This window comes from Xiphophorus couchianus, chromosome 9 (genome assembly GCF_001444195.1).
Source record: "Xiphophorus couchianus chromosome 9, X_couchianus-1.0, whole genome shotgun sequence".
In the NCBI taxonomy this organism is placed as follows: Eukaryota; Metazoa; Chordata; class Actinopteri; order Cyprinodontiformes; family Poeciliidae; genus Xiphophorus; species Xiphophorus couchianus.
The window spans coordinates 26837397-26859174 of NC_040236.1; the positions used below are offsets into that span (position 1 = coordinate 26837397).

The following is a 21778-nucleotide window of genomic DNA, read 5'->3' on the forward strand; positions in this document are numbered from 1 at the left end:
CTCATATTACCGTTCAGTGCAGTACCTACCAGCATCTCTGGTGACGTTATGTCCGCCTCCACTCGCACCGATTGCACCCCTAGTTGGGAGTCAGGTTGTATTACACTCTCTGCCTGCATCCTCTCTGCTTGAGATTCCCAGCTCTTATCTGTACCGTCATTTCATCCTCATCCTCTCAAGCTTCACAAAGTTTGCGAACAAACATCCCTTCATCCCTCATCCTGCCATCCCTTCTTCTAATCTTCCTTCTACCTTTCATGTCTTGTTGGCTCATGTGTATTTCAAAGCTCATAAATCCAGTTCCGCCAAGACTTCTTACTCCATTTTCTTCCGATATATCCTTTTCGCCTTCACTCCTCATCCACAAATGTTTTCCTAATGTCACTAATGCCACCGCATTTCTCTCAGTCCAGTCCTCCTCATCAATTCAACATCCTTCTTCAGTTTCACCTTCATTTCATAATCAAATTCTAAATTATGCTGATGGCCATTGGCAGGAAAGATCTTCCGCAGCGATCTGTTCTATACTGAATCTGAAGAAACCTCTGACAGAAGATACACTGCTTTCCCAAAACAGTCTCATGAATAAGATGGTCAGTGTTGTTGATAATTTTCTTGATTTATGAAGAATCCTTATATGCATAGTCATCTCCACAAGTTCCACCATCAATCAATCAGTCAAGTTCTTTCGTATGGCAAATTTCAGCAAACAAGTCAGTTCAAAACGCTTTACATCATAAAACGACACCAGTGGATAACAACTGTGGAAGAAATATTTTTGATGTAAAAATTAACACGTTTACTAAACTACAAGAAGCACAACGATGGGAAAATGAGGGAAAAGTAACTTTTCATAAGACTTAAATGAAGAATGACTTCGATGGACTGGGAACCTGTTCAGGGTGACCCTGCCTCTCGTCTGTTGACTGCTGGAGATAAGCACCAGCACAGGGATAAGCGTGTATGGATGGATGGTCATAGATAAAGAATAAGGGCTGGAATAATAGCAGATGAATATACTAATCTGCTAAAGTGTTAGAACATTGTGCGTTCCATAGACAGTTCTTTGTTCAGTTTCTTTGCATTTTATTTTGTTGACATAAAAACTAATAAAGATCTAAGTGAAAATTTTAAGCTGTTATTTTTATGGCCTAGGGATTGATACACGATACACGTCTAGTCCTCTTGTTATGTTGGCATAAAGTAGCATGTGGAAATTACTTAATGAACATTCAAGATGGCAAATGTAATAAATGTTTCTAGATTAATACTACACACAGTCAAGCGCAAAATGATTCATATTTAAATTTAAAATGAGTCTCATTCAACCAAGACATTGTTTGATTACGAATCAGACCGGCATCATCAAAAGATTAAGATTATTAAAATCATGTCTTTGTACTTATGTACATATTGACAAAAACATAAATCAGAAGCTAATATTTCCTCTTCTGTGGGGATATATCTGCATCCACAGGACCATTAGAAATTCTATGAAAATGCAGATAGATAATTCTCCCCATTTTTGACTCTTTGTTTTCTGTTTATTTCCAGAAAGTCCCTCAGTACACCCTGATCATCCAGGCCACTGACATGGAGGGAAACCCCACCTACGGCCTTTCCAACACTGCCACCACTGTCATCAGGATTACTGATGTCAACGACAACCCTCCTGAATTCACCACAGATGCAGTATGCATACACACACGCCTGCACCCCCCCCCCCCTCACACTCCCCCCCCCCCACACACACAGAAGTAATTATTTGCTAACAGAAGGGAAAATAGCACTTAAGCTCTCTGAGCTTTTATTCACAGTGTGAATAGTCAATTCCAATATTTTCATCTCTCCAAGAAACAATGAAGAGCTTCATCTGAAAGAATGTTTGAAGAAGCTGCCTTTTCCACTGCAGTTTCTAGTGATAGTTGCTTTCAATGTTTTTACTACAAAGCATGATTTCATTGCTGTCATTCTAATGAAATGCAATGTGTTTGTCTTTGTTTCCAGTTCTTCGGTGAAGTTCATGAGAACAGGGTGAATGTAATTGTTGCTAACCTGACCGTGACAGATAAAGACCAGCCGCATACGCCGGCCTGGAGGACAGTGTACCGGATCATTGCTGGAGACCCCGCAGGGCACTTCTCCATCCCTACTGACCCCACCACTAATGAGGGCTTAATCACTGTGGTCAAGGTAGGGTATGATGTTAAAACATCTCTCACACAGAAATTATAAAACATGAGCAGTGACTAACAATCACATGAAGTTTTTAATGACTTACTGTGTAAACAAACTTATTCACATACAGTACAGACCAAAAGTTTGGACACAACTGTGTGTCCAAATTTTTGGTCTGTACTCAATACAGACCAAAAGTTTGGACACACTTTCTCATTGAATTCAATGAGAAAGTGTGTCCAAACTTTTGGTCTGAACATTTCATTCAGTTTGGAAAAGTATGGAATTTTTCTTTGTTCTTGTGCCAGCTGGTAGATTTTGAGTTGACCCGTTCATACATGCTAACCGTGGAGGCAGAAAATGAAATCCCATTGGCCCGCGGCATCCACATCCCTCGTCAGTCCACAGCAACTGTGTCTGTGAGAATCCTGGACATCAACGAGAGTCCAGAGTTCAGTCCCAACCCCAAGACTATTAAACTGGAAGAAGGTTTGCCGGCAGGATCTTTGCTCACAACGTTCACTGCCCAGGACCCTGACCGCTTCATGAGGCAGACTATCAGGTAAGGAAACCACAAAGTAGCAAATATGTGTTGCATTATAGTATGAAAGACCAAAGAAAATGTACTAGTTAAATGAGTTACACCAACTGGGTGAAAAATAAATGATTACATGGATATTTCAAGACACTATAAATAAATCACTCTCTAAAAATATTAAAAGCAACAAAGATAAGAAATGAAAAGCATGTATTAAATAAGAGGATTAGTCAGAGGATATCACAACACTGTTTTTCTACCTGATTTATAAAGAAATTCAAATGAGTCTCAAGTTTGCTTCTTCCACTGATTTTAAGGCTCTACAGCTTTGCTCTTTCATATCAATGTAATGTGAACTCTGGTTTCACATAGTACATTAATGCCATGTTAGTCAGTGTACAGTGCTCAGTCTGACACCAGATTATTACAGAGCAGAATAAGCCACACAGAGCCATAAAAGTGATAGAGTGCAACATCAAGTTGTTACCCTCTCTCACTACAGTGTACAACTGCTGCATTGGACATGACAATGTAGATTATTTTACAATTTCATGCTGCAGAGAAATGCTGTAAGGAAAAAAACATCCAACATTTAATAGGAAAAAGAAAGGCCTGCATTGACTCCTAAAATTAGAGGTTGAAGGACTGTGTAGAAGTTTAGTTAAGCATCCTAAAAGCTCTACCCATGGAAGAGATACCAGGATTGGCTTTTTGGATTTGGATCACAATCCAGAACACATTTTGGTTTGCCCTGTCTTACCCCCCCCCCCAATTGGAAGTCCTAATTTTCTGTTCTTCAGTTGTATGAAGGAATATACTGTACTAATACCAGCGGGAAAGTCACATATTAGAGTTTAACACCTCCAAAACAACACACAAACTTCAGACATGACATTTAGACAGGTGTTTGAGGCTGCAGCCCTTCACTCTAGATGAGATGAGTTCATCCATCTCATCTTTAAACTCCAACCCATTTAGGCTCAGTATGTGTTTGTGAGGGATTGTCACTATCTATTGTTTTTGTCTATTTGAGGTTTGTTTATTTCTTATGTTTATTTAACCATTCTAGTGTCTACTGCTTCTGTGTTCAATAGTTCACTCAGACTTTTAAATTTGTACTTTTATTCTTTGCAATAACAATTTTTTGAGCCACAATGCTGGGTTAATTCAAAACTTTTGGTTTAAATGGAGCCTTAGCAGTGTATGCTTTTTAAAGCAACACATCAAATAGAGCTGTGTCCTGTGCAAAATCAAAAGAAAACAACCAACCGTTGTACTCTTCAGAATGAAAACGGAAGTGTTTAGATATAAAAACTGGAAGGCATGGGAGAGACGGCATTATGGTTGCACTTCATAGCGTAGATGGTGTCAAGAGTAAAAACGAAAGTGATGTGGAAACAATGAAGCCACATCTCAGAGTCAACTGGGTCATCCAAATTACCATCTGCAGGAATGGCTATGTGGATGAGCTTCTTCCATGTAACTGTTGGAAGAAGCTCATGGAAGGATACCCCAAACCTTTGACCAAAGTCATACAGTTCTAATAAAATATTATGAAAATCTATGTACATTTATGAATTTGAAGAAAGTTCAGTAACTAGATAACAAACGCTATGCCTTCAACCCTCAGTTGTATTTCTAAATAACTGAAATTATCCAGGTTCCATAGGCCAGACAGAAAATAACACCTGAAAATAACATGTTAACTTTTCAGCTATAATAAGATCAAACTTATGTTATTCATAGTAATACTGTGAAATAAATGTGAACATGAGGCTGCACAGTTATTGGCTCACTAACATGCAGAACCTGCAGGATTGCTGCTTTTTGTATTATTATTATTACACTATTATTTTCTCAATGTAGTGCTGTGGTCTGTGTATTCTAGCAACAGTAAATGGTGGACCCACTGTGTTCACAAAAATATATAAGTGTACCTGCATTAATACTCAAGCCCTCAAAGAGACAAGTTCTGGTCAGTATGCTGGGCAGCTGGAGCATCCTGTTTACATATTTTTATTTGTTGTCTTGTAGCACTCTGTCAGATTGTTGCTGCATCTCCGGCATTTCTTCATAATACTGTCAAATTTCACCCGGACAGAACAATAGAAAGATGATCTAAATTATAGAAAAATCTAATTAAGGAAGGCCATTGTGATTTTTTATTTTTTGCATAAGAGCATGGAGGAAAGTGTATGGCTTCATTAAAAACAAATCTACATAGATTTATGTATATTGTATTCAGATTAGTATTATATCCAGTGAACATGCTTTAATAAGTTGCGATCATCTCTTCCAGTCTCCAGGTTCTGCTTAGGATATATTCAGTTGCACAGAAACAAAAACTACTTCATATTGGTTTCTCAGGTTACCTCTCTCTCTGACCTCAGATACTCCAAGATCTATGACCCAGCCAGCTGGCTGGATATCGACCCAGTATACGGAAGGATTTCCACCATCGCCATCCTTGATCGAGAGTCTCCCTTTGTCAAGAACAACCTCTACAATGTTACTTTCACAGCTTCTGATAATGGTGAGACATGTGGATTGTCCCAATGGCAGCATAGGTTTATCTGTCTCAACCTGTACAACAGGTTTCCAGCAGTGTCCCATTTCTGTCCGAGCAGTGTTCCAATACTGTCTGAGTGGTGTCCCAGCAATGTCCAAATACTGTCTGAGCAGTGTCCAAATACCATCCCAGCAATGTCCAAATACTGTCCGAGCAGAGTCTCAATTCTGTCCCAGCAATGTCCAAATACTGCCGAGTAGTGTCCCAATACTGTCCCAATAATGTCCAAATACTGTCCGAGCATTGTCCCAAGAGTGTCCTAATACTGTCCCAGCAGTGTCCCAGTGGTGTTCCAAAAGTGTCTCAATAGTATCCTAGTATCCCAGTATTGTCCCCGCTGTATCCCAGTAGTGCCCAGATCCATGTTTTCTGATTAAGTCAGTGCCATTTGTGAATGTATGCCAGAACCCAAGGAGGAGTTTGTTAAAGTTTGAGATGTGTAAAAATGAAAAATCGCCAAAATTTGCCCTTTGACCCAATATGGCCGCCTCCCTGTACATTTTAGGAGGTACCTCAAAGAGACTTTTTTTCTTAATTTTGGGGGGAGATCTACCTATATACAAAATTTCAGATGTCTACGAACTATGGATTGTCCTATCTCATGTTAGGGGGCGCTGTAGAGCAGTTTGCGATTCCACTAGAATCCCAAATTTTTAGTTAGGGAGCAATTTTGGGTGAAGTTTGATGAATTTTTGAATATTTTAAAGGCACCAAAAAGCCATGTACTTTGTTGGAAAAAATAATAAGAAATCCTGCAATTACAATAGGCCTTCACAGCGCTTCCCTGCTCTGACCTGATAACAGAATTAACAGCATTTATTTGTGTTCCTGCAATTAGATTATTGCAGTCCCCTGTTTACTAGTTTGGGAAAGTTAACCCTTTCTCACATCTCTACATTGTCCTCCTATAGATTTTAGAGTTTGTTTTAAAGTTTTTACTCTAACTGTTGGAGCCTATTAAGAATTGGATTAATTTATTTTTGTATTAAGGTTACAGATCTAAATTTATATAAATAATATATCTATTGTAACTTGTTTATTTATTTGTTTTGTTTAGACCCTCCTCCTTATCAGGTGGCCTCCTGCTGTGATTAGGCAGCGGAAGCAGCTGCTGCAGGGCATCTGATTGTTTGGTTAAGGAGCGAGGGGTGAAATAGTTTTTCCACCGCACCAAATAAAGTTTAATTTTACATTTTTTGGAAAGTCAACTCGGAGAGTGTTTCTGTTATTTTTGTACATTGAGAAAGTCACCGTTTGCCACCAGAAAACTTTCCGCGAGTGCTTTGTTTTGGATGAGTCGGAAAACCCTCCTCCTAGAAACTACTCTGGCACCTTTTGATTTTTGATTTTTGCTAAAATCCAAGAGTAGCCGTAACAAGTGGAAAAACTTCACTGATGACTTGATGAAAGACGCAAAGTTGGGGGATCCAGCGGATCACTCGCAGACGAACAAAGAAAGCAGCCAGCGGGTCGTGAGTAAAACCAGCTGATTAAGTTTATGAATGAAAGCGCCGCTGCGCTACAAAGAAACTATGGATCACTACCGAAAGCAAAGTTGTTGATTTTGAAAAAGGACTGTGGCAAAGAAGAATTCTTATTGATGAACTTATTTGACAGAGAAGGGATCTGTGTGATAATTAACGATGTCTGATCCTGAAACTCCTCCTGCGTCTGAGGACATGTTAAAGGTGCGCGTTCTTTCGCGCAGAGGCAGACTGGGTGCCTGTACTAGAAAGATTAATGAAATCAAGACTTTGATGTCGGATGCAGGAAATGTTGATGCAGTCAATGAATCAGTGCAAGCATTTAAGGAAGCTGTGGATGAGTTTAGAAATGCTCATAAGTTAGTTCAAGAGCTCTTATCAGAGGAAGAAAAAGAAAATGATTATGATGATTGGTTTGAGCCTCGAATAACTAACCTAAATTATTTTTTGAACGATGTCGAAACATGGAAAAAAGACATTGTACAATCAACAATCAGACCATCTGACAGCATATCCAATGTATCACAGAAATCAAAATCCTCTTCTTCCATAAGATCATCAGCATCCAGATCTTCCTCAGTCTCTTCAGAGTTAAAAAAGGCCAAAGCAGAACAGGCTGCTGCACTGGCACGAGTTGCTGCCTTGAAAGAGAAACATGCTTTGCAAATGGAGGAAGCAAAATTGAAGTTAAAGATGGAGTAAATTGAGCTAGAAGCTGATCTTGCAGCATCAACCGCTAAAATAAAGACCTTGCAAAGTGATGAGGTGGACCAGAAACCATCTTTAGGTGATGGTATGAATGAATATTATAGCTCTCATCAAGAACCAGAGTCGATAGAGGGCAATGTGGAATTTATGCAGCTAGGTGCTATACCAAAAACTCCACTTCAACGGACTATTTTTGAGAGATGTACATCTTCTCCCAGGAGTTTAAGCACAGCAAAGAATAAACCTCAAAATAAGAAACCCACTGAAAGTGAAACTGAAGCTGCAACTTATGATCATAATGCATCTCAAACTGTACATGATTACCCAGATATGGCTGTTACTGCTGCTAATGACAATTTTAATGTTGTTATTCAAAGACAAAATGACATAGCAGAACTCATTGTCAGCCAGCAAAACCTGTCTTTGTTACCTCCGAGAAATATTTCTGTGTTTGATGGTAACCCATTAAAATACCAGTCTTTTGTTCATGCATTTGAACAATTAATTGAAGACAGGACTAAAAATGATAAAGACAGACTGTATTATCTAGAACAATTTACATCTGGTTTGCCAAGAGATTTGGTTCGCAGCTGCTTACATACGGAAGGAAGTAAAGGCTACAGAGAAGCTAAACAACTATTAAAGGAGCAGTTTGGAAATGAAATTAAAGTTTCTGGAGCTTATTTGGATAAAGCCTTGAACTGGCCAGCAATTAAAGCTGAGGATGGAAAAATGCTGTATGCATATGCAATGTATTTGAGAGGATGTTGTAATGTAATGCAAGATTTACAGTACATACCCAGATAGCACAGAATGATTGAAACAACATTGAATCAATGTCAGCCAGAAACATTGAATCAACGTTGACCGCTGACATTGAAACAACATTGAAAGTGGTCGGTGACTTGTATGTTGAATCAACGTTAGGGTTTCAACCATAACTGACATTATATCAATGTTGATTCAACCATCATCTGTATGTCAACTTGTATGCATATTTGTGTTGATAGTACATTGAATCAGTTATGAATCAATGTTGATTCTACATTATATCAATGTTGAGTCAACCATCATCTGACTGTGGTTCTGCACACATATTTCCGTTGATTCTACATTGAATCAATGTTGATTCAACACTCATCTGAACGTGGATCTGCATCCGGAACTGTCTTGATTCTACATTGAATCAATGTTGCTTCGACAGTCATCTGACTGTGGTTCTGCACACATATGTCGGTTGATTCTACGTTTAATCAATGTTGATTCAACACTCATCTGAACGTGGATCTGCATCCGGAATTGTCTTGATTCTACATTGAATCAATGTTGCTTCGACAGTCATCTGACTGTGGTTCTGCACACATATGTCGGTTGATTCTACGTTTAATCAATGTTGATTCAACACTCATCTGAACGTGGATCTGCATCCGGAATCGTCTTGATTCTACATTGAATCAATGTTGCTTCGACAGTCATCTGACTGTGGTTCTGCACACATATGTCGGTTGATTCTACGTTTAATCAATGTTGATTCAACACTCATCTGAACGTGGATCTGCATCCGGATTTCGGTTGATTCTACATTGAATCAATGTTGATTCAACAGTCATTCGACTGTGGTTCTGCACACATATTTCGGTTGATTCTACATTGAATAGGTTAGGAATCAACGTTGATTCAACCTTCATCTGAACGTGGTTCTGCACGCACATTTGTGTTGATTCTGCATTCAATCAATGTTTATTCAACCATCATAACCATCATCCTGAAATAAACCACATAAAAATACCATGGCAGTGCTTAAATATTTTATTTAATTTCAGTCTTCTGGCCGTCTCTTTGGTTGCCTTTCAATGCCTCCCTCCCGGTCTGGTGCATAGCGAAACCATTTCTTTACTGTTTCGCTGTAATTTTGATCAGTTAGGCCTGGTTCGAATTGACGAGCAGCAACTGAAAGACACAAAAGAACATCATTACGATAGAGGGTATCTCACATAAAATTTCTTATTATCCCCTACCCTCACTTTGTTTAGATTCTGATTCACCAACAGTCTCATTTCCTACAATTATAATTCAAAGCCCTTTTCCAGTAGAGGAAGCTCACCTAATATGCACTCTTGCAGGATTGTGTCCTTGAATGGCTTTTTACTCTGGGAATGCCTATGTTTCTTCCCAGCCCAGTTGAACTGACTTGCCAGGGCATTTCTCATACAAGTTGTCAACATTCTTCTTATCATGTTGGCTGAATTGGTGCCTCCTACTAGAGCCAGTCGAGCAATCTACATCAGAGACAAGTACATGAAGGCATAGCATTACACAGCAGCATTATATCATGTAAATTAAAAACACAGCAGAGACATAACCTTGTTTTGATACTGTATTTATGCTTATGCACTGATATTCCACTCCATAGTGTTCATTCATGGTCATGGATATTAGCGTTATTAACCATCCTGGTCCCAATTTGGGTTAGGTCAAAATTTAAATCATCTATGTGAATAATTGCAAAATGTTTCATAAATAGCACATCTACAAGCTCTGTGACATGTTCAGAACTTGTAGATTACAATTTGTGTTCAAGTAGCTAAAGAGCTAACATTTTGCCCTTAGAAAAAGACTCACACTGACATAATCTACATTGATGCTGATCAGTCTTTCAAATGAATTACCATCTTTTGACGCACTGTCTCTTCAATCAGTAATGACTCTGCTTTACTGAAATCTTCTTCACTTTCAATTGGCAGCTGGAAGGGGAGTACAAGGTTTGCTGGTCCTTGTGTGCTACCTGGTGTAATGTTACTCTGAGCCAAATTGTTCTTAATGAATTGGACATCTCTGGATAGATCCTTCACAATCACAAGAGCTTCAGCAAGCATCGATGTCATCTTATGGATAGCGAGGTCTTCAGGAGAACATTAAGAATCTTTAAGTGCAACATCAAAATAACCTGAAAATGACACATTACAAATACATTATGTCCAATAGACTTGCCTCTCAAAAGCTGCCCATTATTGCTGGCCCTTTGTGTGGTTGCATCTGCAAAACACAAATATTCATGCACAGAAGTGTAAAGGTTAGGTGCCAAAATGACACCGACTTTCTTTAGGTGTGAAATGTTTCCTACAGATCTTTTATAGATAAGGACATTTCTGCATCTAATCAGGAGAGAACTCTGATGAGTGGAATACACAAGATCACAATGGCAAAAAGAAAATACTGTCAGGGCTTTGTGTTATGTTTGCCTTTAAAAAATAATGCATAAGTGTCAAAGCATTTAAAGAGTTGGTGTCATTGCTCACACAGATGTGAGCAATGACCACAGTTCAAATATAGACACAACCTCACACATTCAGATCACAAAATGTCTACAAATGTTGGATGACTGTCTTGATACCTTCGAAACCTTGATTAGGCGCTGAATCCAATACATCATTCAGGTCGGAGTTTGCTTTTAAGTGAATAAGAAATGCAAAAACTTAGCTAAAGTGAATTCATTAGTCAACACAGATCACTGTATATGTATGTAGTAAAGTGGGTTACTCTGTGATATATCCAATGGCAGCCTATTTTGTGCACATTGTGAGAGACCAGGGCGATGGTTATACTGCCTTGAGCTGCATCCAGACAACCCTGTAGATATAGTTACATTTCGCAATAGTTTACAAGTGTAAACACAAGATACATAATCTAAATGTTTGATCAAACTAACTAATTAGCCAGAATCACTAAGATACCCATCACTATTACTGAAAGAGTACAGTATCATACCAATACTTGTACTTTGTCGCTGTGGATTCTGCAACTTGTGGTACTGGACACAGTGGGCTGTAGCAAAACCTGGCATCTCAGCTTGAACACAAAGTAGGAAATACACAAAGCAGTGAGGTTATTACTGTAACCTTCCATATGAGAAAATGTGAGACTTATATTCAGCTGACTGCTCTATATTTAAAGCATTGCTTTGACATCACAGTCTTATGAGACTGCTTGACGACTCACCATTAAGAACTTCATCAGCTAGTGATTGTTGGTAGTTGCTAGCAACAAGATCTACTAAGAAAATTAGGAAATAATTAAGAGCTAAAACTATACACAATTAGTTTTAGCTCTAAGTGCTAAAACTATACACAATTTCAGCAAGAAACACAATTTCAATCAAATTAAAATGTCCTTTTATTGGTACACTGTTATATGTAATTTCTTTTTTGACTGTGTAGAAGTGAGCATAGTGTCAATATAAAGGAAACAATACCTGGACATCCAACATCAGGTGGTTTGGCAAAACGCTTTCTTTTTGCACTGCTACTCTGATGGTCTTCAGAATCAGAATGCATAAACTGCTGATTTGGCCTACAAAACATTATGATAATACACTATATGAATATTACAACTGTAGTTAAGATACTACACTTATTAGTCAAGGCTACCGTCTGAATACATGGACACTCTGGCCACTTTGAGCCATCCTTTTAGCAGTGGTTGTTATTTTCTAGTTGCAACGCCCTAGGGAAAGTTATCACTGTGATAAAGTTAGTAATGTACCTGGATATTCTTTTTTGGCGGATAGCTCCTTCATCATGAGATTCAATTTCAGATGTTGGACACATTGTGGTGTTATATTTTGTCTCTCGTTTTTTCGCCTCATCAAGGGTCTCTGTAAAGAGCAGAGGGTAAATGCCAATTTGCATGTCTGCAGTCCAGTGCAGAACTACCCTAACAGCTCCTTCCCAACTCCCAACAAACAGAACAATCACACCTGTGTGAAGCGCTACTATCATACATCATCTCATTCTGGCCAATCACTATTTGCCTCCTCACATTTGTCTTCTCTGATTTTACATACACAAAACATCTCAGCTGGACCTCTGAGGTACCAGCGCTTTATTATAATTATATATATTGTTTACTTGGTTTAATGTAGCCTCCTAAACAAACTTTTGCATCTGTAATGTCATGTCCCAATAGATAAACATACTTGAAAAGAAGAAAATATTGAGCTGATTTATCTATAACATGACAGCACGACTGTGTAGAACAGCTGTGCATGTGTTGCACCAGTTACTCACCACACGTAATGAGAACTCGTACATCCGTATAGGTGATCCATTTGTCGTCTGGTTGCATTCCGTCTCGAAGGGCTTTCTTGAGTGTTATGTGTTTTGGGGGCCATAACAGCGTCTGTTCCTCAGCTTTAAACCAGCTCTCTAGAACTACTGCTGTCCCACCATTTGGGAACTGTACAACTGACCACAGTGCCTCTCTACTCATCTTCGAAGGGCTAGGGATGAAATGAGAACTACTCATGATATCTCCTTACAGGTCATCCCCATTTCACTCTTCAAAGCCAAAGTGCACTACAGACATTGTAGTTTTTGGCCAGTCAAACATGTTATTTGCACAGGTAAGAATTAGATAAATGTTATTTTTAGGTAATTTATGCCATGATATACATCTCAGTTACAGATACTGCACTTTGGCAGGGCAGCATGACTATGCTAAATGAAGTAGTGGTATTACAATGGCACCATCCATGTCTGGACAGAGAAGGCATTTGCGCTTGATAGAGGCCAGTCCAACTACCCCTATATTTTCTTTCAAGCCACTGACTTTGTATGTGCCAATGTATGATGATTCACAGGGATACATGTAATATGGCTGTTTGTGTCCGTACATTCTGACGATTATATATGTATCCTCTTCTGATTTAATAATATTCTCTATTAATGCAAATCCATCTCCAACTTCAACACAATTGTCTCCTTTCTTTGTGGACAAAGTAAACCGATGAGTGGAGACCTTCCTGTACTGTTGTGAAGAAATAAACTGTGTGGGGACTGGACCATCGATGTGGATGTTAAGCAACTTTGGATAATCTCTAGAACATGTGGGTCCAACATGTGAGGTTTCAGACAACCTTTTAACTACCTGTTGTAGTGTCTGATGTGGCTTGCGTAGAAGATGCTTAATTTGACCAAGACAATTCTCAAAAGGAAATCCTGATATATTATCTAGATTGCCGAACCTCCTGTATTCTTCAGCCAAATGAGTAAGCTGGTGTATATTGTACACAATTTCATCTTTTCCATATAATTCCCCAAAGTGTTCAACAAAAGCAACCATCAACTTTTGTGCAAAGGCTAACATTTCCTCAGATATACTAGGGGACAGCAACATGTACATTCCAACGGAAAACAACATAAAATTGTCATACAGCTCACTGGGGAGTGAATCCTTCAAAACAACAGGACCCCAATATAACATGAAGGATCGGAACTCAGTAGCTTTCCACCGATCTATCTCCGACAGTCCCCTTGGTTTACGGTTAAACTCAGAAGGCGTGTAGAAACGTAGCTTTAGGAGTTTATCTGAAATGCCTGCTGCAGTTTGGGAAGGAAACTTTGTTGCTAAATGTTTCCCCTTTAACCATATATGAAGCATTTTCCTTGTAACTCCGAGACAACAGACATGCATGTAATCTGGTGGAAACATAGAAACCATCTTAACTAAACCAGATAAAGGGCTCTTTCCAATGTGATGTTCCTCATCAACCATGTCAGAGAAACTGGAGTCTGTCCTAAGTTTATGCTTTGTTTCAGGAAATGTCATTTTATTCATCCATACACCCTCCTGAAAGCATTTGTCACAACCTGAATAGCCATTGAATCCTTTGACCTGCTTAATATAAGCTCTTGCCGGCGCATCACAAATAAAGGCAGAAATTTCTACATTAAATTGCTTACCATTATAAATAATGCCATTACACAATACATTCTGAAGATCTTTGACAAACTGAGCCAGGTACTCAAAAACACTCACTGGCTTGCTTAGACCACAAAAAATGCCTACAACAAATGGGGACTTTGTGTAGTCACATGTCAGACATCCAAGTATGGGCCAAAACTGAAGTTTGGAACTTTTAAATAAAGGTAAGCCATCTATATTAAACTGGATATTAATAGTAGTCATAGTTGATGGTACACACAAACATGCCAACCGTGAAAGCACCCCTTTGACTATTCCAAAATGATAATAATCTCCCCCTTGAATTGTAGTGATGGGCACATTTCTGGGTGTTCCAAGCAATGTTCTCCCATCTTTTGGTAGGGTAGGGTGAAACATTGTCAAAATAGAGAGCAAAGATGACAGTGCAACCAGAGAGATTGAATAGGAGTTGCCCAATACTTTAAACTTGTCCTGAGCAAATCATTATTGTCATCACTGTCAAGCTCATCCTCCACTATACTTTCAAAATGTGCTTCTGACTCACCTGGCAAGTCAGTATTTTCATTCACAGCACTGATAGTTAGTCGTCTGTTTAGTGGCAAGTCTGAAATATCTTGAAAAGGTAGTACATCCAACCTGCACTGACAAGAGGCTGCAACATGATATTTCTCCTGTTTCTTCCTTGGATTAGCATTAACTATTAACTTATACTCGGTGAGGATTTGCTGCTCTGTCTCTTTCAATAATTTGTTAACTCTACGTCTTTTAGCCCGAGAAGAAGCCGACATCTTAAAGAGTGTGGTGGTGCTTTACTCTAATGTAGACAAACTGCACCTGTTTACCTACAATTGTCTTCTTTCTTTAAAGCTGTTATATTTAAATATAGCTGGAAAAATAAAAAAAGGAGATGAAGAGATTCAGAATAAAATGCTGCATTTTAATATGCAAGATGAAACAAGCCGAAACATATTTGTACAATTAGATCCATATCAAGAAAGGCAATTATTATAATGCGAAAGTTACTGTTCATTTTAAAATACCAGCATAAGCAAATGCCTCACTATAGCAGGACCAAGCATCCTGAGACCTCACAAAGTGTACAACCCAACTTTAGTGTTATCAAAATCTGATTTAAAGTTAGTTTTTCAACATAATTATGCCATCACTGCTTATTTCCCTACCGAGCTGCAACTTAAGCGCAACACAATGCAGTTGGTTTATAATAAATAGGTTAAGATCAAGGTAGATTGGCCACACTTACCACAAAAGTGCTGGGGGTTGAATAATTAAATTCAGAAACAGGTTGCACCAATCCTGCTGCAAAGGGGCTATGTGGTTGGGACATACCAGTCATGAAATGGGGGAGGTGGACCACCTAACTCCTTTTAGTGACTTCTATGTGTTTTTGTGTCAACATATCACACATACATAGTCAGTCATAACATTTACAGACAAGTAAGAAGATGTACAGGACAGAATTACAACCCAATGTTACCAACACATACTACTTAAATTATAATGTGAGTAACCCTCACAAAAAATAAAAGTAGTTTCACCCGGAGTCAAAGGAGGAGAGGAGGAGAGTAGAAAGGGGGAGGGAGGTTGAGGGGTAGACAAGCCAGGTGAGAGGTGAAGGGTGGAGGGAGAGGGGTTGGGGGTTAGAATGTGAGAGTGAAGTGGAGGGGTGTAATAAACACCCCTCCACTTTTAGAACATTTAGATTACTAGTTCTTCCCCAAATCTTGTCCTCAATCAAACTGACCTGCGTGTTTTCAGTTCAGCAAAACCCTGTTAATCAGATGTCAATTAATATCATGTGTGCTGAATTAGGGAAATGCCTAAAACTTGTAGTGCCTGGAGGACCAGTGCTGAAACACACTGGACTCGACATTTCATTTATTTGATGTTAACCACAAACCATCATTGATTTAATGACACAGTTTCAACATTAGTTAATTGGCTAGAATTGAATGGTTGTTTTATAGTTGATCCACCATCAATTGTCGACCTCAAACATACATGAAACCTTTGTGATAATAATTCAACATTGAATTAACATCGTGTGCTATCTGGGTAGTTCTTTCCCAAACCTTGTCCTCAATCAAACTGACCTGCGTGTTTTCAGTTCAGCAAAACCCTGTTAATTAGATGTCAATTAAAATCATGTGTGCTGAATTAGGGAAATGCCTAAAACTTGCAGGGCAGTGTGCCTGGTGCCGGTGCTGAAAAACACTGGATTCAATTTTGGCATTTCAATCAATGGATGTTAATTGGCTAGAATTGAATGGTTGTTTTATAGTTGATCCACCATCAGTTGTCAACCTCAACCAAACATGCAACCTTTGTGATGGTAATTCAACATTGAATTAACATATATTCCAACAAGCCAACAGCGAAGCAGCTGTGTGGTTGGGCTATCCCACTCATGTAAACGGTGGGGGTGGACCGCTCCACTCCTTTTAGTAAGTTGTAGATGTTTTTGTGTCAATATATCACACACACACAGTCAGTGAGAATTGTTATGAACAAGTAAGAAAATGTACAGAAAGGAATCAGCACCCACTATCCTCTACAGTGCTTAATTTAAATGTGATAACCCCCGCTCAGTAATAAAATGCTCTGACCCAGAGCTCTGATGAGGAGGAGAGGAGGGGAAGGGGTGAGGCAAAACAGCTGACATTGATTCAATATTGATCAGATGTTGATCAGACATCGGCATTTCAGTCATTAGATTTCAACCACAAAACAACATTGATTCAATGACACAGTTTCAACACTGGTTACTTGGCTAGAGGTGGATGGTTGTTTGATGGTTGATCCACCGTCATTTGTCGTCTTCAACCAAAAATCAACCATTGATCAGACTTCGGCATTTCAGTGATCAGATTTCAACCACAAAACAACGTTGATTCAATGTCACAGTTTCAACGGTTTGATTGGATGGTTGTTTGATGGTTGATCCACCGTCATTTGTCGACTTCAACCAAAAATCAACGATTCTAACTATTTTTCAACGTTGATTTAACATCATGTGCTATCTGGGTAGAGGACCTTGAAATCCCATCAAACTTAAGGCTGCTAGCATCCAAACTGCCTTATAAACTGCGAGAAAGATGGCGAACCGCAGCTTATGAAATACAACAGAAAACTGGCAGGAGAGTCAGATTTAAACATCTTGTTGAGTTTGTGGAAAATCATGCTAACATGCTTTTGGTTCCTTTGTTTGGAGACATTCAAGACCAAACAACAACCAAAAAAACATTCCCAAGAGGCAAAGGTGAACTAAAATCAATAAGAGGTAAAAACAGCAGCTTTGCAACATCAATAGTTACCGAGAATACAGGATGTGCTATAAAGCAATCAGTTTTGCCTCCACCACCTCCTGAAACCACACCCAGTCCCATTATCCCTCACTGTGGATTCTGCGAAGAAAAACACAACTTAACTGACTGTTTGCATTTTAAAACAGAGTCACGTGATAGTAAAGTTGAATTTTTGAGAAGTCACGGATATTGCTTTGGTTGCCTACGAAAAGGTCATTTAAGCAAAAATTGTAAGAGGAGACTAATGTGTCAAGTTTGTCAAATGAGACATCCAACAGTACTCCATATTAAAAGTGCAAAAGTGTCAAAGCAGGACAGTCAAACTGAGATTGAAGAAACTCCCATAAGCAGTGCTCTTGTTTCAGCAGGTGACTCAACCGGGGCCGGGAGAAAATGTGCACTTGCAATTGTTCCCGTCCGAGTTAAGTTGGCAAAAGGGGACAAATATATTCAGACCTATGCTTTCCTTGACCCGGGCAGCACTGCAACGTTTTGTACTGTAAGATTGATGAACCGACTAAATTTGAAAGGACGCAAAACAGAGATACTTCTGCGAACAATGGGACAGGAAAAGCCTGCAGAAACCTATGAGGTTAGAGGACTAGAGGTGGGAGATTTGAAGGGCTGTACATATTTGGACCTGCCGAAAGTTTACACACAGGATAGAATACCTGTCTCAAAAGAAAACATCATCACACAAGCTGATCTGGAGATGTGGCTTCATCTCAGGGGTGTCCATTTAAAGAAAATTGAGGCAGACATTGAACTCCTCATTGGAACTGACATTCCTCGAGCATTAGAGCCATGGAAAATAATAAATAGTCAGGATAATGGACCATATGCAGTGGAAACTGTACTTGGATGGGTGGTAACTGGACCACTTGGTGTTGATAGTACCGCAGAATATGCTGGGCCTATTGCAGTGTCAAGTAACAGAATTTCTGTTACTGAATTGAAGGATCTGCTCATCAGACAATATAACCAGGATTTCTCTGAGAACTTATATGAGGAGAAAATTGAGATGTCTGTTGAGGATAAGTGTTTTATGGAGATTGCTTCTGGCTCATTGTATATTAAAGATGGACACTATCACCTACCACTTCCTTTCAGAAATAAAGACAAAGTTATGCCTGATAACTATAAAATGGTTAAGGAACGCACACAGCACCTTATGAAAAGGTTTAAGAAGGATAGGATGTATGCAGAAGAATACACATCATTTATGGAGGACATTTTGAAAAGGGGCTATGCAGAAAAGGTTCCATTTGAGCAGCTTTGCAGGGAGGATGGACATGTCTGGTACATTCCACATCATGGTGTCTACCATAAACGAAAGCACAAACTGAGGGTGGTGTTTGACTGTACATCCTCATATCAAGGAACCTCTCTGAACAAGGAGCTCCTCCAAGGGCCTGATTTAACAAACACCCTTATTGGGGTACTGCTAAGGTTTCGCCAAGAACCAATCGCAGTGATGGCAGACATTGAGGCAATGTTTTATCAAGTCTATGTGGATGAAAAAGACAGAGATGTCCTGAGGTTTCTGTGGTGGCCAGAAGGGAACATTAACAAACCTCTGGAAGTTTACAGGATGAAAGTTCACCTCTTTGGCTCTGTATCATCCCCAAGCATCGCTAATTTTGCTCTGCGTCAAACTGCTACTGACAACCAGAAGCATTATTCTGATGAGGTTATCGAAACCATTAAAAGTAACTTTTATGTGGATGATTGCCTCCGATCAGTGGCAACAGTAAATCAGGCAATGAAGCTTGTCACAGATCTCACCAAAATATGCAGTGAGGGAGGTTTCACATTAACAAAATGGGTCAGCAACAACCATGAAGTGCTGGCAAGCATCCCTGAACATCACAGAGCTGGAGCATTTAAGGAACTAGATCTGGACAAAGAAAAGCTGAAAGAACAAATAACAGTTGAGTCTGCACTTGGACTCCACTGGGACACTCTCAGTGACACCTTCAGCTTTAAAGTAACCATCAGGAGTCGACCTGCTACCAGAAGAGGTATACTCTCCACAGTGAGTTCAGTATATGACCCATTAGGATTTCTTTCTCCTTTCGTCCTGAAAGCCAAACAATTACTCCAAGAACTCTGCAAAACCAAATATGGATGGGATCATGTCATTCCCCAGGAATTTGCAAAGCCTTGGCAAAGATGGCTCAAGGAGTTAAATCTGCTACATGACTTTCAAGTTGCAAGGTGCATAAAGCCTGAAAACTTTGATCCTGTGGAAACTGCTGAATTGCATCACTTTTGTGACGCAAGTGAGTCAGGCTATGGTACAGTAAGCTACCTCAGATTATCAAATCACCAAGGTCAAATCCATGTCTGCTTCATATTTGGAAAAGCTAGAGTGGCACCTCTAAAGCAGATGACCATACCCAGACTGGAACTCACAGCAGCAACATTGGCTGTAAAAGTGGATCGAATGCTAAAGAAGGAGCTGCAATTACCACTTACAGATTCAACTTTCTGGACAGATAGTACATCTGTGTTGAAATATATTCACAATCAAACGAAAAGATTTCACACTTTTGTATCCAACAGGATTGCAGTAATCCATGACCTCTCCCACACCAGCCAGTGGAGATACATAAGTTCAAAAGTCAACCCAGCCGACGACGCATCAAGAGGGCTTTATGTGGAATCTTTCGTAAGTTCAAAATGGCTTACCGGTCCGGAATATCTCAGCAGAGAAAAAAGAACATGGCCGAGGCACAGAGAAGGTCTGGAAGAAATACCAGCAAACGATCCTGAGGTGAGAAAGGAGATCACAATCAACAGTGTGATAGTGGAGGATCAACATCCAGTATGCAAGCTAATCAAGTATCATTCATCATGGAACAAACTTCAGAAGTCGGTAGCCTGCATATTAAAAGTGAAAAGACATCTTCTACTGCTAAGCCAGCAAAGAAAAAGTCAAACTCACCTGTCTTCAGGAGTGATGAAAAAGCTGAAAAATCAACATGAAACCCAAAACCTGTCAGTGGAAGACATCCAAAATGCAGAGAAAGCTATAATTTGTTTTGAACAAAAACGCTACTTTGACTGTGAATTTACTTACTTGGAACAAGGCAAACCTCTTAGTTCAAGAAGTACCATCCTCAAACTGGATCCGATGCTTGATGGTAGCATTTTGAGAGTTGGCGGCAGGATAAATAAAAGTACAATGCCAATCCACCAGAAAAACCCGATCATTTTACCTAAAGGTTCACATATATCTAACCTCATCTTACAACAAATTCATCACCAAGTTGGACATTCAGGAAGGAGCCACATGCTCTCCAAGCTAAGGCAGAAATTCTGGCTCCCACATGCAAACTCTTTAGCCAGAAAAATTATCAAGAGCTGTGTATTCTGTAGACGCATACAGGCAAAACCTGGTGAACAGAAGATGTTGGACCTTCCTGAGGACCGTTTATTTCCAGACCTACCTCCTTTTAGTCATGTTGGCATTGACTACTTTGGTCCTATTGAAGTAAAAAGAGGACGAGCTCAGGTGAAACGATGGGGAGTCATATTCACCTGTCTGGTGAGTCGAGCTGTCCACCTGGAGATGGCCAATTTCTTAACCACAGACTCGTGCATAAATGCTATACGCAGATTCATCTGCAGAAGAGGATCAATGATGAGCATCAGAACAGACTGCGGGACAAACTTTGTGGGAGCACAAAAGGAACTACAAGAAGCATTAAGAGAGCTAAATCATCAGAAAATCCAAAAGGCTCTTTTAGTAGAGGGAATAAAATGGATTTTTAACCCTCCTTATGGGGCTCACCACGGTGGAGTCTGGGAAAGACTAATACGTCTAATCAAAAAGACCCTCACATCTGTTCTAAAGGAACAAACACTGGACGATGAAACCCTGTCAACAGCACTATGTGAAGTAGAAGCCATCCTAAATGACAGGCCAATAACTTCAGTGTCAAATGACCCCAATGACTTAGAACCACTAACACCAAACCATTTACTCCAGCTGAAAGGGAAAGCAACCATACCACCAGGAGTCTTTGACAAAACAGATCAATATTCAAGAAGAAGATGGAGACAAGCACAGTATCTTGCAGATCTTTTCTGGAGACGTTGGATAAGGGAGTATCTCCCACTCATGCAAGAACGAAGCAAGTGGAACAGTAAAAAGAGAAAATTCAGCCCTGGAGATCTGGTTGTTATTGTGGATAACTCGGCACCAAGGAGCGCATGGACAATGGGCCGTGTTATGAAGACTTTTCCAGAT

General features: G+C 39.5%; 2 protein-coding genes across 3 annotated transcripts in view; one reads left to right on the top strand and one right to left on the bottom strand.

Annotated features, from left to right (window-relative positions):
* LOC114150707 (cadherin-2-like) overlaps positions 1-21778 on the top strand; it is a 112124-nt gene that overhangs the window by 69448 nt on the left and 20898 nt on the right. Inside the window, exons 8-11 of the mRNA XM_028027327.1 lie at positions 1555-1692; positions 2008-2193; positions 2487-2740; positions 5107-5249. Coding sequence (XP_027883128.1) covers positions 1555-1692; positions 2008-2193; positions 2487-2740; positions 5107-5249 — 721 coding nt within the window. The remainder of the gene's footprint in view (positions 1-1554; positions 1693-2007; positions 2194-2486; positions 2741-5106; positions 5250-21778) is intronic.
* On the bottom strand, positions 8920-12547 carry LOC114150712 (uncharacterized). Of its 2 annotated transcripts, none has more exons than XM_028027335.1 (10): positions 12020-12547; positions 11730-11827; positions 11477-11527; positions 11246-11326; positions 11018-11107; positions 10872-10925; positions 10469-10513; positions 10147-10379; positions 9582-9756; positions 8920-9427 (listed from the first exon to the last, which is right to left on the bottom strand). In XM_028027335.1, the coding sequence occupies exons 1-10, from the start codon at positions 12253-12255 to the stop codon at positions 9297-9299; spliced, it is 1194 nt and encodes a 397-aa protein (XP_027883136.1). In that variant the 5' UTR covers positions 12256-12547; the 3' UTR covers positions 8920-9296. The 2 variants fall into 2 exon arrangements, with proteins under 2 accessions (XP_027883136.1, XP_027883135.1); XM_028027334.1 differs by having other exon boundaries at positions 11477-11530.

Bases quoted from the DNA above. Each gene is read 5' to 3' on its own strand.
- LOC114150712 (XM_028027334.1), bottom strand. From the start codon at position 12,255: ATGATAGTAGCGCTTCACACAGGTGTGATTGTTCTGTTTGTTGGGAGT. The intron at 11,327-11,476 runs GTGAGTCGTCAA...TTTGTGTTCAAG, and splicing joins AGCTGATGAAGTTCTTAATG to CTGAGATGCCAGGTTTTGCT. The intron at 9,757-10,146 runs GTAATTCATTTG...TCTCTGATGTAG, and splicing joins AGACAGTGCGTCAAAAGATG to ATTGCTCGACTGGCTCTAGT.